Genomic DNA, 25,487 nt, shown 5'->3' with positions numbered 1-25,487 from the left:
AGAAGATTTAAAGATTATAATATCTTAGTTTTAGACTGTACAAGCAGCTATTCAAGAACACAGTATACACAAAGATAATATCTGGAATTTTAATAAAACTGGTTTTATAATAGGGCTCTGCTCCAGCTCTAAAGTAATTACTATAGTTAAGTATAGTAAGCGGCTATACAGAGTTATTTAAAATAATTGTAAATAGGTTATAATTATTGAGATAATTGGATCAAGAGATATATATATACTGCCAGTTATTATACTTAAAGCAAGTAATCAGTAAACTATCTAGTTTCAAGAACCTAAGCTTACTGATAGATAGATTATAACCAGTTAGAATAGCTAGACTACAGATAAAATAGATCTTTACTAATTATAAGAAATCTTTGAATCATATTCTAAGTACTATATAACTAGTACTAAGCAGTTGCTTATTCTTGACAGCCATAATAGTTATCTAACTGCGGAATTTAATAATTTCTGTAAGTTAAATATAATTATTTATCTCTATATATCTGTGTATATTTTACAGCTTCTTCAACCGCTTGATATAGATATATTTAGACTATTTAAAGACAAGTACAGAAAACTTCTTAAAGAGCAAATATACTCTGGTAATAATTATATTAATAAAGAGAATTTTCTATCTCTATATTCAGATATACACGCTAAAGTATTTATCTCAGTGAATATCTATAGTAGATTTATAGAAACAGAGCTTAAGCTATTTAATCAAGAATATATTCTTTCTAAGCTTACTTTTTAACTATATACACCAATACTATTACCAACAGAAAGCTCGATTTCCTCTATATTTCAGACTCCGTAGAATACTTGTTAGCTAGACCAGAAAGTACACAGTCTACAGAACAGTCTTAGTATAAAATAGAAGCTTTCTAGCAGTTCTATTACTTATCTTTATTATCTTAAAAAGGCTGCGCAAATAGCTATACATATCAACCTTTTTTTACAGCAAGAAATTAAATCTTTATAAGCTAAAAATAAACAGAAATATAAGAAAAAAGTAAAAAGATATACTAAACTAAGTAATAATCTATTTTTATCTATATAGAAGGGCCACAATCGGGTTCAGCAGTTTAATATATAGCTTGGTAAGCAATCTGAGCAGTCTACTCCTATACCTCGACAACAAGCTCCGCAACATTGCAGTGGCTGTAGGATAGTGAATTATACAATCCGGAATTACCCTAGTAAATAGCTATCATTTCATATATTTAGTTAGTTAAATTTAATGGTGTTGGCAGCTGAATAGCTTCAAATAGTGGGCGTCGCAGTAAACATTCGTCGCTCGGTGGTATTCGTCGCTCGGTGGTTGATTACGTTACTTATACTGTAAGTAAGAAAGACAAAAAAACAAAAAAGTGATTCCGATACGGGGAATCGAACCCCGAGCTGCTGTGTGAGAGACAGCGATGTTAGCCATTACACCATATCGGATGTTGTTGAAGAATAATTCACTTTTTTTATATATAAGCCAATTGATCTCATGCAGTACTGTCGTACATTTACTAGGTGTGTAGGTACCTTCAGCGTTCTCATTCAGACCAACTTCTTTTACTCCGTTTTCCTATTGTTCAAACATCTAAACATTTCGATTCAACTTCACTAACCCTTCAGTGGCTTACAGATTATACATTCGATTCCATGACAACTTTTGTGTCACGTCTTGCACTCATAATTGAACGGAGGAAGATGATATATATACATACACATCTCCGCGGGGTTCACTTCCCATGTTTCTGGTTGAATTCATCTGCCACTTTCCTTGTTATTTGAATAATATCAACGCAACCAGGTGAATCGGAATGGCAACAGATGGATAAAGGATAATCTTTCAATGGCAGTTGCACCACAGTCCCATCGACCGCGGTCACCGACTGTTCTTCGACCTGTTGCCTGACATGTCGCTCCACATCGCCAAGGTCCCATGGTTTCTTCTTCCGGTCAATGACGAGCATTCCTCTCGAGTCGTATTTGACGTCACCGTATAATTCGGCCCAGAATTCTATCCCAAGATCATTGGCAGCCTTCTCCATATTGGTCCCAGCAAGCCCAAAAACAGGCACGCCCTTGGGAATCCCAAGCATGACCGCCCTGGCTACCTCATAGTCTCGACACATCATCCCGTACAGTACCCCGTGGGGTTTTACGTGGTTGAGGGGAACACCCTCCCGGTCTAAGAAGCCTTGAAGTGCCCCCACCTGATAAATGGTCATAGCTGTGAGTTCCTCGGGTGACAGCTTCATCTCCCGTCGTCCGAAACCTTGGAGGTCCGGCAATCCGGGATGTGCGCCGATCCGAACATTATGGGCTTTACAGCTCCTAACGGTCTCCATCATGATAAGAGGGTCGCCACCGTGGAATCCGCAGGCAACATTTGCGATATCAATCATTGGGAGGAGCTCAAGATCAGGACCGCAAGCCCAATTGCCGTACTACAAACCATATTAACTAAGTATATCGACGGTGCAAAGCCAGGGGGAGGGAGAGCGACATACAGCTTCGCCCATATCACAGTTAATCAGTGCTTTCTGCTGTATTGGAGCCATGATGCATGGGCCTTTATGTAACCGACTTTCAGATTTCTCTGAGAATACAACAACCACGAAGATGTATTATATGAAAACGAAGAGATCGTTAGTTTGCGAGGGAGAACTTCTTATGATATCAGCTTCCCACCCTAGCTACGCAAAGGAGGGGGTGTGTCCCACTCTTATCGCTGCATTGACTCCGCACGCCTCCAATTTCTCCAACCTATTGCCATCCATCAACGCCTAACCCCAAATTTGAGACAGCCTTCCAAGTTTATCAAGGATCCGTGATTCGTTTCTGAAGTCATGGCACCCCTGCTATTGGTCTATAGCGCCGAGGACTTTTTAGCCAGGAGGGTGAAGGAGGTTGACTACTTGTCTACTCAGTTTATTAAACACCCGATACTACCCAAACGGCGAGACTTGTAGAATTACTATCAATGCACCCTGACTTACGATGGAATCACTCCAGACAGTGCTGGTCGCAAACCGTGGCGAAATAGCCGTGCGGATTTTGAAGACAGCAAAGTACGAATCTCTAGACCATGCCTGTCGCTCGGCTTTGAACCCTAACCGACTGATTGCACTAGAAAGCTAAATTTGCGAACAATTGCTCTTTACACCGAGCCAGATGCCGCTTCCGCTCACGTTCAACTAGCGGATGAGGCCTTCCTGCTTGACGGACCACCTTCAAAAGCATACATCGATGGGTTTCTCTCCCATTCTTCTCTGCAATGGCCGCCATCTGACTGGATCTTAGAGACCAAATAATCGAATTAGCGAAGCGTAACCATGTGGACGCTATCGTTCCAGGATATGGCTTTCTGTCAGAGAATGCAGATTTCGCAAGAGCCATTGCCAAGGCCGGTATGGTCTTTGCTGGGCCATCGCCAGAATGTATCGAAGCATTTGGGCTGAAGCATACGGCACGAGACCTCGCCACAAAGGCCGGGGTACCTATCGTACCTGGATCACCAGGCCTGGTGACGAGCGAGGAGGAGGCTGTGAAGGTAGCCAAAGACCTAGGGTTTCCGGTATGCCATCAGCTAACCTGCTTCCCTAGCAAAGCTAATATGTTGCACTCCAGGTTATGCTCAAAGCTACCGCTGGCGGCGGTGGGATGGGTCTACTGACATGCAGTTCCGAAGACGAAGTACGCGAGTCGTTCGCTACCGTCAGGTCTAGAGGAGAGGCCTTGTTCAAGAATGCCGGAATGTTCATTGAACGATATTATCCGTCTAGCCACCATATCGAAGTGCAGGTCTTTGGAAATGGAAACGGCAGGGCCATTGCCATTGGCGAACGCGAATGCTCCATACAACGAAGACACCAGAAAATAATCGAAGAGTGCCCAAGTCCATTTGTCACCAGAAACCCTGGGCTCCGCAAAAGCTTGAGCGACGCTGCTGTTCGTCTTGCGGAGTCTATCAATTATGGATCAGCCGGAACGATCGAGTATCTTGTTGACGATGAGACTGGTGCATTCTTTTTTCTTGAAATGAATACCCGACTTCAAGTCGAGCATGGAATAACAGAATTATGCTACGGTGTTGATTTGGTGGAACTCATGCTGAATCAAGCAGATGCTCAACTTTCGGGAAAGAAGGGTCTTGAGGTAGCCTTTCTTACGAGCATCCCAGTCGATACTCCTTCAGGTGCCGCCATCGAGGCTAGAGTATATGCCGAGAATCCGACAAAAGACTTTGCTCCTTGTCCTGGAACGTTACAGAATGTGGAATGGAAGGAACTGCCAGGATCAAGGATTGACACGTGGGTGTACAGAGGCATTAAAATATCCGCAAACTATGGTGAGTTGCCTTTGACTTACTTTCAGTAATAACAAGAGTACAAACTCATCTAAGCCAACAGACCCTTTGCTGGCGAAGGTCATGCTTCATTCCCCAAGCCGAGAGCAAACCATTGAGGGAATGAGGACGATATTAGCACAGTCCCGAATCTGCGGCCCCCCAACTAACCTGGAGTTTATGGTTGAGATTCTTACTGACGAACGGTTTGTCGCCGGAAATACCCTAACCAGATTCCTGGACGATTTTCAATGGAAGCTGTCAGCTATTGATGTTATGTCTGGTGGTGCTTATACGCTCATTGAGGACTGGCCTGGTCGTCCAACCTTGGGCAAAGGGTTCTGCCATTCCGGGCCAATGGATCCTTTAGCGTTCCGTATCGCAAACGCGCTTGTGGGAAATCCCGTTGGGTTGGAGGCTCTTGAGATAACCTTAAGCGGGCCAGAACTACGTTTCCTGGGACCTGCACTCATATCTCTCTGCGGGGCGCCCATTGAAGCCAGCCTTGACAACGTCCCTATACGTATGTGGTCAAGAATTAAAGTAGAAGCCGGCCAACGGTTGAAGATTGGCAAGACCATCGGGAATGGCTGCAGAGCCTACCTAGCAGTATTCGGAGGCTTCTTGAACGTCGCCGAATGGTTCGGGTCGAAGTCTACATCTCCAATGGTTGGCGTCGGAGGTTATCAAGGCCGGCAGCTTGCATCCGGTGACTTACTATCAATAACTAACAATGTACCCGATGGTCTTGGTAATCTCTCTATACCGGAGCACCTCCTTCCCGAATACACTGACCATTGGGAGTTCCTTTCTATGCCGGGACCTTATGATGAAGGGTATCTTACCCCCGAGAGTATTGACATGCTGTACGAAACGGAATGGAAGATCTCCCACAATGCAGCAAGAGGCGGCATCCGTCTTCTCGGACCTAAGCCGAAGTGGGCTCGCTCGGATGGAGGAGAGGGTGGCGCCCATCCATCCAATCTGATAGAGTATGGGTACGCTATAGGCTCACTTAATTGGACAGGTGACGACCCTGTGATCTTCCCGCAGGATGCGCCGGACTTCGGTGGGTTTATAAGTAGCCACACGATCGTTAAGGCGGATCTGTGGAAGCTAGGGCAGGTGAAAGCAGGTGATACACTGAAATACAGAGCTACTTCCTTGGAAGATGCCTTAGCGTCACGCAACCATACGGAGAGATTTGTTCGCGAAGTTGTCAAATGTTGTCACGATGGAGGAAACTTTGGTGACATAGCTCCTTTGAAGGATACCCTCCCTTCAGCGCTGACGAAAGAGATACGTGGTACTGGGGTTGTTCACCAGATCCAGGAGCAGGGAACTCAACCACTCGTTAATTATCGACAGGTAGGTAGTATTTGCAGAAGTGCTACAAGGTGCAATTTATGCTAATAAGTGTTTCAAATAGGCGGGAGACGACTATATCCTGATCGACTATGGCACGGGGTCCTTCGACCTGAACCACCGCTGTAGAGTTACTGCCCTGAAGAAAATCCTAAGTGAAGGCAATGGAGATATCACGTTCTCCAACGGACTGGTCTCAATGATTGGATGTGGAAACTGTAAGATTCACTTTGTTAAGCAAGACGATATAGTGCTAACCCTTCGAATGAAGCCCTCATGCTCTACTACGACGGCACTAAACTCCCCCAGCATAAACTCATAGCCTACCTTTGTGACCTCGAGACCAAGCTGGGCGATCTCAGCGAAGCAAAGATGCCCAGCCGACTATTCAAGCTTCCACTCGCATTTGAAAGCCAGCGCCAAAAGACCGCCATCGAACGATACATGGAGACACAGCGCCCTTACGCCTCCTACCTCCCAGACAACATGAATTTCGTTGCAAAGAACAACGCCTTCACAAAAGCGGAAGTCGAGAATATCTATCTAACTGCACGATTAATGGTCGTATCCGTTGGATTTTTCACAGCGCTCCCTCTAGCACTCCCAGTCGACCCGCGCCAGCGAATGAACTGCCCGAAAATGAATCCCAGCCGAGTCTACACGCCTGCAGGCTCAGTGTCGTGGGGTGGTAGTTGCATGGCGTAAGTAGTCCTTTCTTTATATCCACACCAACCAGTTTTGTATTATCTTGTCCAGTGGATCCTAACGGAAGCTCCGTGCACATCTAGTTTATACAATGTGAACTCTCCCGGAGGCTACCAAATGACTGGAATGACGATCCCAGGCGTCGACATCCTAGGATCCAAGAGGGGATACACACCTGATAGACCATGGCTCTTCGAAGAATTCGACCAAATCACATTCTATCGCGTATCAGAAAAAGAATACGAAAAGGAGTTGGCCCTCTTCAACAGCGGCCGATACGAATACCAATGGGAAGAAGTGATTTTCGATATGGCAGAGCACAACAAGCTCCTCCGCGACACCAAAGAAGAAGTCGCAACCATCCGAGCACGCCAGCGCAAGGCACAAGTTGAGATGGACAAACTTGAGGCGGAACTCTTAGAACGCTGGGCAAAGGAGAAAGCTGAGAAAGGTGTCCCGGTTGATGCCATTGAGAGTTTATTGAAAGGTATGTACAAACCTCTAGTCCATATTTCTTTCTGGGAATAAGGGAGACACAGCAACAAGAAAGAATGCCTACTAAGTGCCGTTTTAGACCCTCGGATTCTTCCAATCGAAGCTCCGTTGAATGCTAATATTTGGAAAGTCGAGGTCAAGCAGGGTGACAAGCTCGATGAGGGCCAGGTTGTGGTTATTTTGGAGGCGATGAAACTCGAAATCGCAGTGCGGACTGAACTGCATGCCGCTGGTGCGACAGTGGAAAAGGTCCTGGTTCAACCGGGTGATTCTATAGAGGCCGGGAAACCTTTGGTATTAGTGAGAAATACTTGAACTGGAAAGCTATTCGGCACTATGGTGTTTGTCCGAATTTTATACAACAACTTTTTGATACCTGTAGGCAATGATCAATGAATTTGACAGGTAAATCAAAGCTTGAATATGTTGACAGAAAAGAAAGAGAAAACACCTGAACTCCATAACCCCATTCTTGCTCTTGAAGATAATAACCAGCCGATAATAGGGTATCTGACAAGACACGCAAAGAAAGCCATCGTAATCGTAAAGGATTTATTCCCACCAAAAGCTAACGCTGATTCCTGCCTTCAGGCCACGCACATAATGCCACCACCCAACAGGAATATATAAGCACTCCCCTTCTTGGAGGACCGTTTCAACGTATTCCGCCTGCATAAATCCCGGCCACATTGCATCCCATTGGTCGGACTCGGCGGGGGAGAGTTCGATAGCTGCAAGGTCGACTTGCGATGTGTTGGACATATCAATGAGCCGTGGTTCATTGGCTTTACCGTCCGCATTATCTTTGTTCTCCGATGACTGGACAGCTTCCATTCCTTTCGGATATATTTGGGACGCAGGCGTCCTTGGAGAGTAGAGACGGATATACTTCACGCCCACAACCTGGACCAGAATGTTATGGTACGGGTCATGGTGAAGAGGCGATATAGTCCAAGAGGGACCGATCCAGGTATTGATGATCGGGTCAGCGGGGAGGCCCAGCTCCGAAGCCGAGCTATCATTGTCATCATCGTGGTGGCTATCCTGGCCAGTAGATGCTGGCTGCGAGCCTGTCCCGTTAAGTTTTCCTTCCTGCTCCCGGAGCTTCTTCATGTATACAGGTGTTCCAGGTTCCGGCCCCGGTGGATCAATGTAGCAATAATCGGGGATGCAAATATCCTTTCGTAAAGCTGGAATCTGAGCCAGCAGATCGTGTTGTGCCATGTAGCCGGTATGCCCCTCATCGTCTTCGATCCCATCTTGGCACTGTTCACTGTCAAAATGGGTTGAAGACTGCATCTGGCCATGCCATAGATATCGGTCGACAAAGTCCCGGAATTCCATTATCCGTTGTCCCCATCCCTCATCTGTATACGATCGCCCAATCTCCACTGGAACAAGTCTCCGTCCGCCAAATGTGCGATCGAACCAGTAATCTTTCGAGGCCCAGGGCCTACTCGACATCGCCGGCCAGTGTTCGACCGCATCGGTAATAACCAAGGGAGTCTTGACATGGCGGATATGATGTTCGATGGAGTCGAATGAAGGAGCCGAAATGCGAGGGATGGGGGTTTTCAGCTCGGGAGCAGGGATAGTATCTGGTAAAAACAGCGGAGGAGAAAGTTTTCTGCGCTTCGCGGCTCGGTCTGATGTATCATCGATGTCTTGGGGGTTTTCACCCTTGGCCCCTCCATCTTCAGAGGATATAGTGGCAGCCTGAAGCGCATCGAGTAGAGATTCAATAAGTGATTCGCGTAAAGGAGCACCCGTCATGATCAAGGCTTTGTCGAGAATGCGTATAGTGTGTGATAACCATGGGGCATTGGGGGACACCTTTAGCGCCTCCTGCTCCTTTCCACTACCCATGTACTTGTTCATGTCGCGGAGCAAATGCGGATAAATTGATACATTGTGTGTCGCATTGTCGTTGTGCGAGTTTCTTTCGCGTGGAAATTCACAGTTGTGGCATATGTTGAGACAAGCCTTGACGACAGTCGCGTCTGTGTACAGGCGTCGCCAGCATGTTTGGACATCTTTGAATGGGAAAACGCGTAGATTCGCATCGGCAAGATGCAGAGCCTCATCTGGGGTGTTTAAAACGAGTTCCCGATGGGCTTCAAGGTCGTGGTTGAGATGGTTGAGACAATCGAGGATGGGGTCGTCGGAGGCTGGATCTGCGATAGCGGAGAGTGCGATAGGAATGATTTGGTGGAGGTGAACCATTGTCTCCCTGGTGAGAGGTTTGAGAGACAATACCCGGATAGAATTGTTATCACCGGCACCAATCTGTAAGTGAAGGTATGGTTAGAGAGCGGTGGTTTGTAATTGATGAGCGTCGCATATGTTGCGGTCACACTTATTTTTTTTGTTTTTTTGGTTCACTAATTTTACCGCGACGTCATGCGGGGACTATATTTTAAGTTCGACAACATTATTTAGTAGCTCAAAATAAAGATTACAACAACCCATAATTTAAAGGTTATTCAAGTAAATAGTTGCGTGAAGTTCTCAAATATCTTCAATGTGAATAATATACAAGGATCCTATAAATACAAAGACTGAAGTCAGGATATTACCGTATAGTGAATATTACTTCGAATCCTAGCTGCATTTGCCGATCCGATGGCGATCATTACAGGAACTCCATGACAAGTTTTGGAATGCGCTCAACACCTTCTCCTCTCATGGCACTCACGGGGACTGCGTATATCTTCTCCCTCCAGCCATCAGAATGACCTCCGGGATGCTCAACCTGAACCTTCTCCACAGCTGAAAGATAGTTTCGCAGTTTCTTGAACTGCTCTTGAGTCTCTGGCAGGTCGGCCTTGGTAGCTACAACGAACCAAGGTTTTGTGTGAATAGGGGGGAGAGTAAGATCGGGAAGCTCTGAGTTAGAGAATGTCTCAGGAGCTTCGGACTGAAGCTCAGGTAGACCATGGGTCGGTGGAACCCATGCGAGGGAGTCATCCTCATTTTTAAGCACTGGTTCCGTGTCACGTATCCGCTCGTACTCGCCGAGCTCATGCCACAAGTTCTTAAGTCCTTGGATGGGGTCTCCGGCACTAAGATCCACCACAAAAGCCAGGATACCCGCCCGCTCGATATGTCGCAGAAAACCTAGACCCAAGCCACGGTCGAGATGTGCGTTTTCAATCAAGCCAGGGATATCGGCAATGGTAAAATTTGTTCGCGGGGCCTTTCCCTTGGACTCAACCAGTGGCCGTCCTTTAAAATCATCGATGACGACCGTCCCAATGTTTGGCGACAATGTCGTGAATTCCCAGTTCCCAATCCGTGTGCGACTGTTGGTCAACGATCGGAGCAGTGTACTTTTTCCAGCGTTAGGCTTTCCAACGAGCCCAACATCGGCAAGCAGCTTCAACTCGAATTCTAACTCAAGGCGCATGCCACCTTCTCCTCTAGAGGCAAATTTCGGTCGATTAATCGAACGGGACACCCAGTGCGGGTTTCCCAAGCCACCGACACCCCCGGCGGCGAGCAGAATAGGTTTATCCATGTGTTGCGACAAATCAAGATGAATCGGAGCTTTTGGTTCCAAGGCGGCGATATGCTGTCTCCTAGGTGGGTTCCTTGGAAACACCGTGGTCAAGAAATCTGAAGGATTTGCACCTGGATAAAGTACCCATCGATCATGACGAATAGATGGCAGCCCAATCTCGTCTAATTCGTCGACTTCCTCGGTTTTCTCCTGGGCTCTCTGCCTTTTCCGAAGTGCCCATTCCTCTGCAACTGGATCATACCTGCTCACTTCACGCACCACTGTACCAACAGGCACCTGAAGGAGAACATCCTCGCCTCGTCTGCCGCCTTTGCTCTTACCCTGTCCATTCTTGCCTCGACCAGCCTTTATGACGCCCCTGCGAGCAAGCTTATGTAGACTCGTAAGCCCCTCAACGGCCTGGATGTAGATGCTCCCACCACTGCCGCCATCGCCGCCATTCGGCGGGCCTTCTTCAACGTATTTCTCCCGGAGAAACGAAACACACCCGTTACCGCCTGCGCCAGCGTAGATTACCGAGCGACATTTATCCTGGAAAATGAATCGAGAATAGTCTTCGGGTGAGGGATTGAGATGCGAAGGTACGGAAGGCTGGTCGGGAGAGGTAGGATTTTCTGCTGGTGGCACGGATTTAGCTTCTGTGCTGTACTGTCGATGATATTTCCAGGAAATTCCTATCGATCCTTTCCTATCGGGTATATGAACAGTGCGTCGGAGGAGAGAAGGGAGGGTTCGTGATAGATATATTCGTTGCGTCGTCATTGTGCAGCACAAGCTCTGTCGCTCATGCTAGGATGAGCGATTGGTCAATATAAAGCCCGGGAGGTAGCCTAAAGTCAACTCAAAAGCATTTTTCTTCTTCCGTCTGACTTGTAAAGCACTTTACTCCCAAGTGATTGTCAAGAGAGTATTTGATAGTCGATGTTGTCATCGCTCTGGAGCAAACCTGCATTGCACGTGACCTTATCAGCACCTGATGATAAGTGATACATATCGATGCCCTGCAAATGAGGCAAAACTGGACACTTGACAACCACTTATGGACAATGATTTTCGTCAAGAATTGTGTTCTGATTTGGGCTTGACTAATTGAGAATCATGGTCTAGAATGTGCTGTAGGTATTTGTGGTCGAAAATACCTTTCGTTGTTACCCTAATCCATACAAGTGGTTACATTCTAGTCATAGAAAGAACTATAGCAGATTTGCTTATTGAGTACTTTTGACATCCGGACAAATTGAAATGCGACACCACCCGGATTGCTTCGGGTCTCTATGCTTTATCTCTGTTCCATAGTCCCTCGCAGCTCAGTGTAACCCTGCCGCCGTTTCAATTTATAGGATAGCCATGCTATACCCTCCAACTGCAATCACGAAGCCTGTTCCCTGTGCGAGATATGATACTTGTCAGCTTGCTATATGAGAGTTGCAACGTCAACTATACATCTAGCCTTACGAAACATACAGGGTCGACTAACAAATGAACTACGTGTTCACGACAGTTCGCCCCTGACTAGCGGTTGCGGCGCATCGCAACTGCAACTGCATGATGAGGCATTCACACGACAGAGATTTCGATTCCATGCTGTGATTAGTATATATGTATAATGGAAGGCCCTGCGCTATAGCTCTGGACCATTTTTTCTGTGTAACCGTTGAACGGTTGCCTTACGAGATTGCCAAAACTACTGCAAGGTAGAATTACTATTGGTTTACATTCTCTCCCGGCTACCATAGTAACTATGAAGCTATTCCGCGATCGGCCGCGAGTATCACTTGACGATAATTAAGTCCTGTATCAATGACTAGCATCGTCGGCCGCAGAATAAGAAGTGGAATACAGCACAGCGCCAAGTGGACACTTACCAAAAAAACTAAGGCTACTGATAGTGATAAACTGTGCATAGGGCAAGGATAATATAAGGCATGTGGCATACCCTGGTCTTCCATGACTCGGGCAAACGCTCCAAATAAGATTCCTAACCGCCATAGCCGAGCATGTAGAATGAGGCTAAACGTCAGAAGCGATTGTACATGGTATCAAGCAGGTAATAGCAGGGGCAGAGTTCCGAGGAGATAGCGCGCGCTACTGTATACCTGCGTGATTGCGCCGGACGGCACACAGCAATGCGACGAACGTAGCAGTAGCAGCTGCAATAGACCATTAGACTGGATACTGTGCGAGCTAATAGCACCACTTGTCCGTTATTGAGCCCTCGATAGTTATGCCGTATGTTCATGAAGTGGATAACAGCTGCATGGCGCCGTCGCAACGCAGCAGGCAAGCCCCAAGACTGATTCTACACCACAACTTCGGCGTAACCGAGATTGCGAACAAGCGACAAACATCCAACTAACTCCTCATAATGGCATTGTCTGTCACATTGGCTCCAACAATTAATAATGGATAGATTGCGCAGTGGACATGTCACATATTGATATTCAACTGGTGGGGCGGGACTAATAGACGAGTGGCGCCAATAGCGCATGGTTGAATCCTTCACACGATGGACTCGAATAGGGTTTGAACTCATTGAGAACTAAAAAAAGTCGATATGCTTAGTTCCTGGCTTATCAACAAGGATATTCCCAGTAATCCATGGATCGAACCCGATAATTCGCCCTCCTCACGAATCGATACTTTGAAAATGTGATGGTGACAGATCAAGTGAGCCAATCAGCCTGGCCGGAGATGCTCTGCCGACTGAGTTCCAACAAATCGATAGTTAAGCACGTACGCACGCCCAGCTACCTTACGATCGGTAAACTCGATCCATGGAACCCTCACATCTAGAGTTTGTCGAAGACGGGGGGAAAATTGGGGAATATTTCCTGACCGGATGCGGGACGTGAACCACGGATGACGAAAAAATTTGTCAACGAGGCCAGTCCAAAGTCCAGACCCTAAGAATGAGTCCGTACTTTTGCCAGCTCCGGGGGGCGAAGCCAATTCTGGGGCGGAGGATCGCCTCTAGCACTTGACTATGTGATCTGAGCTTACGCTAGACTAGTTTATCGACGGCCTCCCTTCACCGATACACAAATAAATCCTTGATTCACTCGGGACATCGTTGTGGCGTCTGGAGGTCTGGACTGGGAGTTGGATCGTATTTTCTTTTCCGTATCTTATGATCTAGGCGGATTGTTGTCGTGGCTCCCTAATGACTGTTCACTACTAACGGGTATCCTGGCTCCAGAGGCCCAGACTTACGAGGGTCTAGAATCTATCGTCGCAGTTCGGAAGTCTTAAATGGAAAGGCAGCTTTGTAGAAGAACAAAGGAACCCTGTTTCAATGCAATATGGTATCACCAGCTGGCCTACTTTGATGCGTCATCACCGTAGAGATAGCAATATAACTTGCTGGAAATTGTGCGCCTCATACCTGGCGTACTTGGCAGGGCGTTTCTTCTAGAGCGAACTTCGCTGGTATTACTATAGGTCAGGATGGATGGATGGATGAGGTGGTCGGCCAGAATACAACTGGTGGGGAATTTGTATCTGGTATGGGCACGATCGACATCAAGAGCCAGTTAGGAGATGATGCGTCGAACAGGGAACAATGGAATAAAAGGGAGGGAAAAAAAAAAAAAAAAAAAACCCCTGGTTCTAGATTGCATGCATATTTGACAGCTGTGACAAATTATCGATTATCTACTCCGTAGATTAAGGTTGATCTCTCCGTATCTTGCAAAGTCCACAATAGGTAAATGGTAGGAATTCATTCCAAAGATTACCCGTGATGATTATACATTCATACTATGCGACTGTAATGGTGCTGGTCTATTGTGCATACACAAGGCAAAGGCGGCATTTGGGCAGATATACAGGCTGTAAGACAGCATAACAGGTAAGGTCAAACAGGTTTGTGTGACCAGGTGGCTATAAACCAGGAACAAACAAGCATGAAGGTGTCGGTAACTTGGTGAAGGTCCATAATGTGATCATAATGAAATAATGGATTACGTGCCCAGCATACATAAACCTACCCACTTGGAATCAATATCATCTCTTTGTGATATGGCAAGGCTCCACCTGTATGTACATATGTACAGTCACGCATACAGTGCAAGTAAGCAAGGTCTCCCAAGAGGGCTAAAATTAGGTTGTCATCATATCTTAACCCTGCAAATTGTAGTGTGTACTTGGTAACTATATGACTGTACGATCTAGATTGTTGGGCCGTGATAGATCCAATGGGATCTCTTTAGTTATTGGTAGTTCACTATCACAGGACCTGCATCTGCAAAGCAAATCTTAAATCTACTGTAGGCTAGTGTGGTATAGATCGGCACATGATCTTCCTGGAGAGAAAGGATCGGGTCTATGATTGGCCTTGACGCAGACGTGCACGACGTACTTTTACTACGCAGTATGTACTTGAGAGTACGATGTAAGATCCTTCCAGTTGGAAGGCTAAAATTCCGCATTTGGGTATGTTCGCGAGACGGAAATCAAGTTGTAACACAAGCAAGACAGCCGTTGGAGCGGCGTTTCCGGAGTGGAGTTTATCTGTTCTATAATTGATGGGCTGATAGGCAGCTGAAAATACAGTAGTGATACAACGGGAAAGATAGAGAAAGAAAGAAAGAGAAAGAGAGGATCCTGCCTCACATGATCATAGAGGGCACTAGTGGGGTCTTGAAAAAAGGGGCGGCAGGGGAAGCAATTCCTACTCCTAGTCCGTACTAGCACGAGTAAACAAGTCGAAAATTGAGAAATCAATCATTCCAATTTAATTGTGATCATTTTTTATGAGACAGGGACAAGAAACTTTGGGCTAAGGGACCACAAAGACCATACCCCTGGGGGAAGGACGATTGTTATCCGTCACCGCGGCACCGGATCATGCATTCCGGTGGAGAAATCTTTTAGTACGCTGGCAGACTGTTTCTAACTTCGCGTCTTTTGCCACTAGGAGCATTTTTTTAATATTCCTAGACCGGACCGGGAGTGGCTAGCCTGGATCCCCTCCAATACATACGTACAAACCTTACTTGGGTCGTCGTACTTTGAGTCTTTTGTTGCTCCCCCCCATTCTTGGTACCTTTGCCGGATTAACTTTCACAGACCCGAAAGGCCCGGCCGGCCATATCGCGACACAGCACACGGCATAATTGATCCTTCGTTCCGACTCCTACTGACTAGTACGGTTTTAGAAATCTAGAAAATTTGCCACGGTCAAGGATCTTGTATGTACGTACTTATTCTCCCCTTCCTTCCTGGGCATGTGGAGAACAAATTACCTCGTTGCCATTCCGGCGCGGAAATCGTTGGAAACTAGTATGTAGTATTACCTTTTGCCATCTGCTCGCAGGAGTGGAGTTTTCCATTAGCCACCAGAACCGGAAGTACGACGAGGATGTACTTTTTTTGGTTCCGAAAGCCTTCCCCGGAATTAGCTCGTGACATCCCAGCAAATGAAACAAGGTACCGCCTCCAAAAGCATTCTAATGACCCAGAACCATGTTTCACCTCGCACTAATGTAGGCGTAAATCTACAAAGCGAACGGATTTATTGGCCCGGGGGCTGGCATCCGATTCCAGGCACAAAGCCGTGGATTTTCCCATACCTGCGCTGTACCTTTTCTGGTACTAGGTCAGTACCTTTGCCTAGTAGTACATACTCGGTAGATGCTTAGTACTAGTACTAGTAGAGTCCATATTTTGTTCCATTTGAAAATAGTGGTATTATTGTTGACGTCAATCGTAACACAAGCAAGAGTGGATTCAGCAGAGTTTTCCCTTCGGCCTCCTGGAGATTACGATTATGTTCAGTGGACGGTATCCGCAGAAACCATGGTAAGGCAGGATTGGAAGAGAAAGGGAAAGTCCGAAGGGATAATCTCAAAACATTGAAGTGAGAATTAACTACACTAGTTCTTTCTCTGATACGACCCTGTGCACTACAGTATTGTAAATTTAGCTCAGCTACTATGAAAGGCTGCTGTCATAACATGCAAGCGGAGGACCTTCAGCCATCTCTAAACAGGAACCACACACAATACCCGCCACAACCGCACTCGCATTTGCCTCGCCTGAATCTACTACGATATTTGAGTAGTGCAGGTGGGCTGATTTCTCGGCTAACTGATCGTGGATAATACCACATTGATTCTAGAAAGATTCGACACATGTTACACAGATGCTGCAACATTAATAATAAGGAGTAAACAATCATCATGAAACATCGGTCCACGCACACCCACCGGCCTGCCTTCCATAAAAGGCCAATCAATCATTCTGTTATTCGGTCGGAGATTAAGAAATTGACATCTCTAGGAAAAGGCGGTGAAATAGTTCTCTCTCTCTCTCTCTCTGTGTTCTTTTTGTATTTCGCTTCCCTGACCTCCCTTATTCTATTTCCTGCTAAATGTATATGTTTTGACAATCATCCTGAGTCATTTTGCTGGAGTGAAAGGGGCAAAATAAAAGAAAATAAAAAAATGATAGTACGAAAACCAACTCCGAGCTTGCCTGACTTTTGAGGGCATCCCGACGTCACGTCCCGACAGTCTGGAACGGAGCTGCGGCTTTAGAATGATCCACAAAACAATATGGTCTCCATCCAACAAAAAAATTGGTGGCTTGTTGTTTTGAGAGCTGCAATATGGAGCTTATCAGTGGTCTGTAAGTGTGTTAATTAAGGGCAAAACTAATACTGATCAAGAAGGGTCTTCCCTGTACCGAAAACATCATGACAGGATAATGATAGTTCCCGGACCAAGTTTGCACATCTGTAAGAATGACTGTAGGTAGACTTGACCTCCCCTAAAAGGTTAATGCCATTATTTGAGCAGCAAGAGAAAATTGACCGAAGAACCTCGCTATGACCTCTCAAGAGCAACTACAGAATGGCATGACGCTGCGGTATTTTCTCCCATATCGTGGTAATACCCTACGCGCAATCCATTATGATCGCGGGGCAACCCAAACCCCGCCTCAAGCCAGCAGAGTCGTAAGAGTCAGCAAGTAGATAATGAATTAGCTCTTGCATGACGAGCTGTATAGGTAGAGTAATGCACATACATGCCCGAGGTAATTTTTATCCTATCTCCATATCCCACGAATGTTCGTTTTCTGTAGATGGCTGCCTACCAGTCCATTATTGTGGCTGTGTACCGAGTAATCCGATCAGGTCATCATTTATTACTTACTCACCGTATATTTTGATTCTGATCCTGATCGGCCTTCTGCAAGGTCGACAAGGTCCACCAGTGATACGTTAAGGCTGATCGTATCAGGATTTATCCGCCATTTCATTCCTGCCCAAGCTAATAGGACGTAGTCCCCCTGGCCGACCTATGATAATAGTTGCCTGCAAGAATAAACTGCGGCAACAGGTAATAATGGCCCAGGATCTGGACAGATGCTGTCAAAATGTGCCCTGCATGGAGGGTTGTACCCAAGGAATCTGCAAGCCCCTCCTTTCTCCTTCTTGACCGCTTACTGCCGGTGATTTCACGATCCCTGATTGCCCCTCACCTCCACTTCATCGAGAAGCAACTTGAAGTCATTCTTGCTGCAGGGCTTCTTCGTTGAGCTGCCAACAAACTCACCGATGCGACTGGCTTGACCTTCAAATGACTCCTGTTAGTCAGTGCCAACGTCTCAACTGGTGTCAACGGCCCAATAATCCCCGAGAATTAACAACGCCCAATACCCATGGGCAGTAACACCCCGGACAAGTGAGGTTCACATGACTAGCATTGATGCATACATCGTTAGGTGCATTGCCATGACATCTCATCGGTTGTTCTTGTTTTTTCCCTCCGGTCCGTCCGAATGGGCACCGACATGGACACGATGCTAACGTAAGAGAGACACGATGTTTTCAATCGTCCTATCCTGCGTAACATACATTGATTTGAAGAGTGACGCGCCGACACCGCCAGATAATGTATTGTGACATCTTCGCATCATCCGCCAACACTAAAAACTTGGGGAATATTTCGTCTGTCATTTTATTAGTTCTTACAAAGGAAATTACTCCTAACCCCAATTAGAAACCAATACTATATATATTTATATATGTAAAGAAGGTAATGAAAGCACTCTTCGATATACATTTGTTGTATATGGTACGTGAGTAAAGGACGGGTCTAAACCCAGAAGAGTAATTATTTCAGAGAAGAAAAAGGAATTTGGTACGTCACCGCATGAATGAGCAAACGTATCGGGATCTCCGGGGAAGCACTGGCATTGGCCTCAATGTGGCACCTGTTGGTTACTTGGGGAGGAAATACTCGTGACAGTCGGACTTGAGGAAATTCATTTTGTTTGCTTTCGATTAGCCTGTTTAACCCCGTTGGGAAGTGTTCCCTGAGACCTAAGAACCTCGTTCACCGTATAGGATCTCTTGGTTGCATCCTCCCTCGTGGGAACCATGTGTAGGGGTGGTGTATGGGCTGTTCTGAACACAACGGCTACACTGGATCACCAGATTCAGTTTCAAGTTGACTTCCGGAATTCTCTTCCACAATCCCTATTCCTATGAAACCAATTTGCTTGAACTCCGATCGATTGGAGAGCTGCCTGTCAAAGTACGATGACGTCGTAGCTGCTTCCTCTGTCAATTCCTTTGGGCGCTCCTGTAGAGATTGATCTAAATGGCTATGGGTCCTGTCACATCTCAGTGAGAAGTCAAGAGATCACTTGCAGCATCCTTCCTTCTATCGTTTTTCTTTTCCTCTTCCTCCACCCCGTTTGGCTCGCGTGGCTCCAGATCGGGGACGACGCTAAGACAGGCACTATGAGATCCACCGCCTATGTGATAACATGTACTAGACTATTTACCTTTTGCAGCTGTTACGTATCATTGAGGTATGTATGTACTTGTATGAGGTACCCGGCCCTGGTCCGTACGGTATGGGGCCTGTATCGGCAAGCAGGATCTGCAATAGAATTCCAATCCCTTGGTCCTTAGGCGGAAGGTACAGGTTCCCACCTCCGCCTTTCTTAGCGCCTGTATCCAGGATAACGGGGCGGACAGGTGGCTTTAACACCTCTGGCTTTTTTTTTCCATTTTTCCATTTTTCTTTGGTTCCCTTCTTTTTTTCCCGTTCTCTACCGACCTCTTTTAACTGAAATTAGTCTACTTTATCATTATGATTGGAAGAGCCTATATAGATGTCATGGAATGCAACACATGGAAAATCGTCGGGTATGAGTTATGGCCGTTGTTGCGATAGTCATCTTTAGTGTCGCGAAAACCCCAACAGACTGGCAACTGTACCCACTGCATGCGGGTAATTCACACTGAACAAGAATGACGTCAAAGATATTTGCCCAAAAGGCGCTGTCCCTTTCAATGGACGAGAGAATTTTTTTTTTTAGGTGTTGTTGTTCTTCCGGCCGACCAAAACCCAAAAAGAAGGGGAAAATAGAGTTTTGACTGCAGCGTAAATCAGCATCAAATTATATGCTGCAACCAGCTCAACTCCTCGCTTTTGGCCCTTTCCTCAAGAGCTCTCCCTTCCTGCTCCTGCCCCAGGTTCTGTACTGTTATTATCATACGCATGATGGTAGAAAGTCTAATAAGACCTTCCATGTAGCAGTACATATGGAGAGCAACTAGGTTCTCCGGAAGATTTTCTTGCCCAACTATTATAGTACAGGAGAATATCGAGGGGTTATGCTTACCTGCTCCCTCATGCCAGTGGAAGATCCAACCAATTTCTATGGCCGAAACAACCTTACGGCAGGAATTATCCGAGCTATTCAATTTGAATTGTAAATTTACCAATTTTTGTTCTTGTTTTTTCTCTTCTAGCTTTGGGTCTCTTTGTCCTTCTCTCTTTCTCTATCTCCCTTTTTAATAAAAAATACAGAACAAATTTCATCTTTATGATTGTTTTATGTTCCTTTTTCCAACGGGGGAGATCAGCTTTAGATGAGCAGTAGACGTCAATCATCCTGTCTCCCGATTTCCAACCCGTTGCCGGTCCACTTAGGGTAACAGGAAGCAATAGCGCCTTTCTCACCGTAAGGGCTGATTGTCGATTGCTCACTTCCCTCCTCCACCGTTACCAGTCTACAATTATCGGACCCACTCCATTTTTTCCCTTTCTTAATTATTCATTTTATTTTATTTAATTTTTTTTCTTGATCTCTTTTTGGGATCCCCCCTCGATGTCAGATCATTTTAGCCTCTTTTTCTTTTCTTTTCATCTTTTCTCCCCTCTATTCTTTTCCTTTTCTTTTTCGAACTAATTTACTTATTCAAGTCGTAGCAGTTACCGCTTGCCCTGGCTGAGTACACCGCATATTAACTGTACTCGAAGTCAAGTTTTTTTTTATCTCTCCCCGTTTCCCCCGCCATTGTGACTGCCAAATGCTTGTCACTGAGCATAAGCTAATTTCCTGCTGTAAGTCGGACTTGGTGGTGTGACTTGTATATATTCTTTGTCCATCCCGGCCTCGCAGGTAATAGTTAGTACATCCCTGTTCGTGCGCGGTTGAAAGAGTAAGCATCAAGACAGTATGAATGAAATCATCGATCTTTGGCCTATTTACAAAATAGTTGAATTATCCAGGATTAGAGTGGGCACCCGGCTGGGTTTACTTGAATTCCGCGGTAGTGGGTCAAGATACACACACAGAGAGAGAGAGAAAGAGAGAGAGAGAGGAAGGAGGATGTGTTTAGGACAATACAGCATCAATACATACATCATACGGAATGCATACGGGGTTCCCTCGATTGTATTTTGTTATTTATCTATTTTATTTTTATTTTATATATTTTTTTATTTTAATTCCTGAGGAGACCTAATTATTCGGGGGCGGGACAGGAGCAAGTGGGTAGGGGCTGTTAGATCTATCATCTCACTAAGTCGCACTAAACCAGACTTCTGGAAAGCTGATCATCCTTGCCTTATGGGACTGTTTAGCGCGCTTCTAGAGACACTCTCTTTCACTTCCCCGGGCCCCGGGGATCAGGGCCATGGGTCTACCGGTCAATCTGTGGCGGAGGCTCTCAGCTGGGAGCAGCTGGGCCACTTTCTCTTTCTCTGTCTCCCTTTTGTTTTCTGTATTATTTGATTTGATTTTTTTTTTAACTCATCTATGTGGTGTGGGAGGGATAATATCCTGTTACTGTAGCATGCTAGCCCGACTCTAATCGGAATTTGATCCTGCTGCGGCACAGCTTCTGTTTGATTCGACAGTGACGACTCTTAAGATGATTGTTATTGTCTAATATTCCAGTGGTATTATTATAATACCACAGGCAATTACGGTGTAGTTCCGTCAGGAAAAGGAACGAATACTTGCGTATGATGAGGAACCGGGCTACTATTCCCTTTCTTGCTTGAACACCAGACGGAGTAAGCAAAATAGGTACCTAAAAGTACCTGACCTCCAATGAATCATTTCTCTGGAGTGATTGGTAACCTTCCGTTGACTATGTTTTGCTATTGGCTCCACCCCTTTCCAACAGGCACTGGGAGTTTGGGACTCCCTTCCGTGGATGTGGTACGTCCCATTGTCAGGTCTGGTTGGTCTTCCGGTTTAGTCGGACGGCCCCGATCCATAATCTGCTTTCTGCCGGTTTATCTTCTGAAAACATCATACCTTAACCCAAAAAAACTAAAACTGAAAAAAAAATAATAAAAAAATAATAAAAAAAATTAATTAAAAAATAAAAAATAAAAAAATAAAAAATACTTTTATTGTGGGTCCCGTTACTACTCAACTGTTTGCTGTACTGCATCACGCACCAGGCTCTCTCTCTCTTGTACAGCTGTAACCGAAATGGGCTCCATAGTATTGTCATGATCGATGTACTGTAGTTTGATGCTTTTTAGTCTTTCGCCTGATCACATATCTCAGTTATCCACTTCAAATACTTCATTTATTCCACTTCCCGTCCAGGTCCCTCCTTTTATAATTTATTTCTTTCCCTCTTCTCTCCTTCTTTCTTTCTAAGAGATATATATCATTTTCGTTTCCAATATAATTGACTTCTGCTTTTGCTTCGGTCCTTAACCTTCTCAACTATCCTTCAACCCACCGGACCTGAAGACAACTATAATCACTCTTGACTCTAACCTCCTTCCAACACCTGGTAACACTTTTGAATCCTTCTCACTGTTACCTTTTACACCGCCATTGTTTTGGAAGATCCCGTCTTTTTAATCTCCATTCCTCTCAATACCCCTTTTTGGTGTTTCCTATATTGGTCCACAATCAGGGTTTGCGCAATTACTGCTGCAATTGTCAAAAAACCAATCTAGGTGGTATTCGGTCAGAACAACACTGAGATTAACTTGCGCCAGGGGCAAGATATGCCGAAGCCCCTTTAATAAAAAGAAAACGTTTCTACGTACTACCGTTTTCAACGATCTTATCATCATTGCATTCCCTCCCTTCAGAACAACCGGAGGATCTGGAACGGAGACACATTCCTCTCGGCCATATCTTCCGTCAATTGCTATCCTATAGCAAGGAAGAGACTGATTAAAATCCCTTTCTCTTCCTCGCAAGGGCATTCAAATCTTGGAAAAGAGTTTCTGCCGCCAAAATGTTCAAACGTCTCTCGGGTGGTCTACAGCGCCAGGATGGTGATTGGTCCGCCTTTCCTGTACGCCAACTTTTTGTGTTAGGTATGTCGATACTGGAGTGTCGCCCAATTTCAAGATCCGAATGTGTATTGTATCAGGTGCGGCAATGTCTGTTTGCTGCTATCTCTCTCTCTTTTTCTTTTCTTTTCTTTTTCCTTTCTCCTTTTATCGATTCATGATTCTCCTTGACCCCGAATTTATCACTGACAGCTTGACAAGCATGTTGCCGAATTTGCGAGCCAATTGCGTTTATGTCCATTTTTCCTTATGTCTATCACATGGTGGAATCATTCCACGTGACAGACAATGATCGCAAAATTGCCCTTTACGCGGGCATGATCACTTCTGCATTTACATTCGCCGAATTCTCTACAGGCATGTTCTGGGGGCGCATGAGCGACAAGATTGGCAGAAAACCAGTCCTAATCATGGGGCTGATCGGAACCGCTATCAGTATGATTGTGTTTGGATTCGCCCCGAACCTACCCACTGCTATGATCGCCCGAGCTTTAGGTGGCTTGCTGAACGGCAACATCGGAGTGCTTCAGACGACCGTCGCGGAGATTGTAACGGTCAAGGAACACCAACCCCGGGCTTACTCGATCATGCCGTTTGTTTGGTGCTTAGGATCGATCATCGGACCCGCCATGGGCGGTGCGCTGGCACAGCCGTGCGAAAACTATCCTTGGTTATTTCAGCGCGGAACTATCCTCGAAACTTTCCCATTTCTGCTGCCCAACGTGGTCTGCGTTGTTGTTCTACTGTTCGGCATCGTGGTTGGCTTCCTGTTTTTGGAGGAGACCCATCCGGAGAAAAAGCACCACCGGGACCTTGGCTTGGAGTTGGGCAACTGGCTCATCGGAAAATGCTGCAGATCTTCTGTACAGCTGACCGAGGACACGGATATCAAGGTGGAATCACAGGAAGCGGATTATCTCGACTACGATATTCCCCCGCCTGAGTACAAGAGCAATGAATCCTCCCCGCAGTTGTCGCCGATGAAGGATTTGGATAATCTGTCCGATGATGACGACATTGAAGGCCTGATGAAGAATGAGAAGTGCGGAACTCCTAAGGCTTTTACTAAACAAGTTATTTTCAACATCATTGCCTACGGAATCCTTGCATAGTGAGTAACACCCCCGAGCATTTTCCGATCTAGCAGAACGAGGCCCGATGTTGATACTAACATCCCTTACAGCCACAGTGTCTCTTTCGATCAGCTGATGCCCGTTTTCCTAAGCACCCCAAAGTCCGACGAAGATACCGTATTGCCGTTCAAGTTTACTGGAGGCCTCGGTCTGCCCACGAAGACAATCGGCTTCATGCTCGCAGTGCAGGGTGTCTACTCTATGATAGCCCAGCTCTGGTTGTTTCCATTCGTTGTACGCCACTTTGGCACTTTGCGTACTTTCCGCTTCGTGCTCCTTGTCTGGCCTCCTCTTTACCTGTTGGTTCCATACCTCATTCTCCTCCCCGAAACGCTTCAGATGACCGCGGTGTATGTTGCCTTGATCAGCAAGATCACCTTCCATGTCATCGCTTTCCCGTCAACCGCCATTTTGCTCGCCAATGCTGCTCCGTCCTCCAAAGTGCTTGGATCCATTAATGGTGCAGCTGCCTCTACGGCAAGTCTGAGCCGTGCTTTCGGCCCAACCGTAACTGGCCTACTTCACTCGAAAGGTCTCGAGAGTGGATACTCTGTGCTGGCCTGGTGGGCCTGTGGCATTGTTTGCATAATTGGAGCCATCCAGAGCTTCTGGATGGAGGAGAGTGACTCGAAGACCGTTTCCAAGCACACCGAGCAGCATGAATGTCATGCAAGCGAGACCAACCTGCGGGGCTCGTACACTGCGGGCAAGGAGGACGCCACCCCAGAAGAAGTGCGGAGATTATTGTCCTCTGCACGGACTAGTGTTGACGATTCTGAAATGCTCAATGTCGATTTGACACAAACTCCCGCCAAGCACGAGCATGATTGAGTTGGCCATTTCGCATGACGTGACCTTAACACGACTCCGCATGACATTCGACATCATTTACCACGTCTCCTTTTATCTGACATCATGCTTGCTGGACTCATTTCCCCTCTATTTACTTCTTTTTACTCTCTTATTTTTGTCCCCCTTCAATCATCTATTGTTGATTTTATACACTTGTTTGACTTGCATTTTGGATTCGTTGAATATCTCATATGATGGTGGCTAGCTTTGATTTGGTTTAGTTTATTTTCATTTTGGTGTATTTCTTTCTGTGTTACATCATGATATAAGTTTGGGTGAAGGCGCATTTCATAGACTGGATGCATCTTTAAAAGCATGGGGTTGGCTATTTCCTTTTTTCATCATCTTTTGAGCATTGTTGGGTTGGGCACGCTATTATGCATCTGGGAGGCTTTTGTTATTACCATATATCCAACTCATCTGAGCGCAGAATCTATTTCTGGAGAACAAGGTGGACGAACAATCCCCCGAATTCTCCCTGTTTGACTTGACTT

At 45.9% G+C, this 25,487-nt stretch overlaps 6 protein-coding genes and 1 non-coding gene across 7 annotated transcripts; 3 read left to right on the top strand and 4 right to left on the bottom strand.

The window, feature by feature from the left end:
• Positions 1–1,377: 1,377 nt before the first annotated feature.
• On the bottom strand, positions 1,378–1,449 carry BDV27DRAFT_t64. The gene has a single exon. It is a non-coding gene; the product is annotated as a tRNA-Glu (tRNA).
• A 287-nt stretch (positions 1,450–1,736) lies between these two features.
• Positions 1,737–2,561, bottom strand: BDV27DRAFT_143049 (LamB/YcsF family protein; the record flags this gene model as incomplete). Its single annotated transcript, XM_032070039.1, has 2 exons — positions 1,737–2,447; positions 2,511–2,561. The coding sequence occupies 2 exons, from the start codon at positions 2,559–2,561 to the stop codon at positions 1,737–1,739; spliced, it is 762 nt and encodes a 253-aa protein (XP_031930249.1).
• Positions 2,562–3,000: 439 nt separating this feature from the next.
• On the top strand, positions 3,001–7,228 carry BDV27DRAFT_170120 (bifunctional urea carboxylase/allophanate hydrolase; the record flags this gene model as incomplete). The annotated part of the gene is made up of 9 exons (XM_032075210.1): positions 3,001–3,071; positions 3,134–3,253; positions 3,304–3,577; positions 3,631–4,351; positions 4,413–5,716; positions 5,778–5,931; positions 5,985–6,414; positions 6,502–6,905; positions 6,993–7,228. 9 exons carry the CDS (start codon positions 3,001–3,003, stop codon positions 7,226–7,228), a joined length of 3,714 nt encoding a protein of 1,237 aa, XP_031930248.1.
• A 138-nt stretch (positions 7,229–7,366) lies between these two features.
• BDV27DRAFT_124378 (putative JmjC domain protein) lies at positions 7,367–8,247 on the bottom strand. The gene has a single exon (XM_032066073.1). It carries the CDS (start codon positions 8,210–8,212, stop codon positions 7,466–7,468), a length of 747 nt encoding a protein of 248 aa, XP_031930247.1. The 5' UTR covers positions 8,213–8,247; the 3' UTR covers positions 7,367–7,465.
• Positions 8,248–9,408: 1,161 nt separating this feature from the next.
• Positions 9,409–11,312, bottom strand: BDV27DRAFT_124376 (GTP-binding protein Obg). Its single transcript, XM_032066072.1, has one exon. It carries the CDS (start codon positions 11,193–11,195, stop codon positions 9,546–9,548), a length of 1,650 nt encoding a protein of 549 aa, XP_031930246.1. The 5' UTR covers positions 11,196–11,312; the 3' UTR covers positions 9,409–9,545.
• Positions 11,313–16,594: 5,282 nt separating this feature from the next.
• BDV27DRAFT_124375 (uncharacterized protein) lies at positions 16,595–17,201 on the top strand. The gene is made up of 2 exons (XM_032066071.1): positions 16,595–17,058; positions 17,118–17,201. Exon 1 carries the CDS (start codon positions 16,613–16,615, stop codon positions 16,916–16,918), a length of 306 nt encoding a protein of 101 aa, XP_031930245.1. The 5' UTR covers positions 16,595–16,612; the 3' UTR covers positions 16,919–17,058; positions 17,118–17,201.
• A 5,749-nt stretch (positions 17,202–22,950) lies between these two features.
• BDV27DRAFT_143046 (MFS transporter) lies at positions 22,951–24,972 on the top strand (the record flags this gene model as incomplete). Its single annotated transcript, XM_032070038.1, has 3 exons — positions 22,951–23,032; positions 23,210–24,119; positions 24,192–24,972. 3 exons carry the CDS (start codon positions 22,951–22,953, stop codon positions 24,970–24,972), a joined length of 1,773 nt encoding a protein of 590 aa, XP_031930244.1.
• Between the last annotated feature and the right edge of the window lie 515 nt (positions 24,973–25,487).

The sequence above is a fragment of the Aspergillus caelatus genome (assembly GCF_009193585.1).
Source record: "Aspergillus caelatus strain CBS 763.97 unplaced genomic scaffold BDV27scaffold_40, whole genome shotgun sequence".
NCBI lineage: Eukaryota > Fungi > Ascomycota > Eurotiomycetes > Eurotiales > Aspergillaceae > Aspergillus > Aspergillus caelatus.
This window is presented reverse-complemented; position numbering and strand designations above follow the sequence as displayed.

Bases quoted from the DNA above. Each gene is read 5' to 3' on its own strand.
- BDV27DRAFT_124375 (XM_032066071.1), top strand. From the start codon at position 16,613: ATGAAACATCGGTCCACGCACACCCACCGGCCTGCCTTCCATAAAAGG.
- BDV27DRAFT_124376 (XM_032066072.1), bottom strand. From the start codon at position 11,195: ATGACGACGCAACGAATATATCTATCACGAACCCTCCCTTCTCTCCTC.
- BDV27DRAFT_124378 (XM_032066073.1), bottom strand. From the start codon at position 8,212: ATGCAGTCTTCAACCCATTTTGACAGTGAACAGTGCCAAGATGGGATC.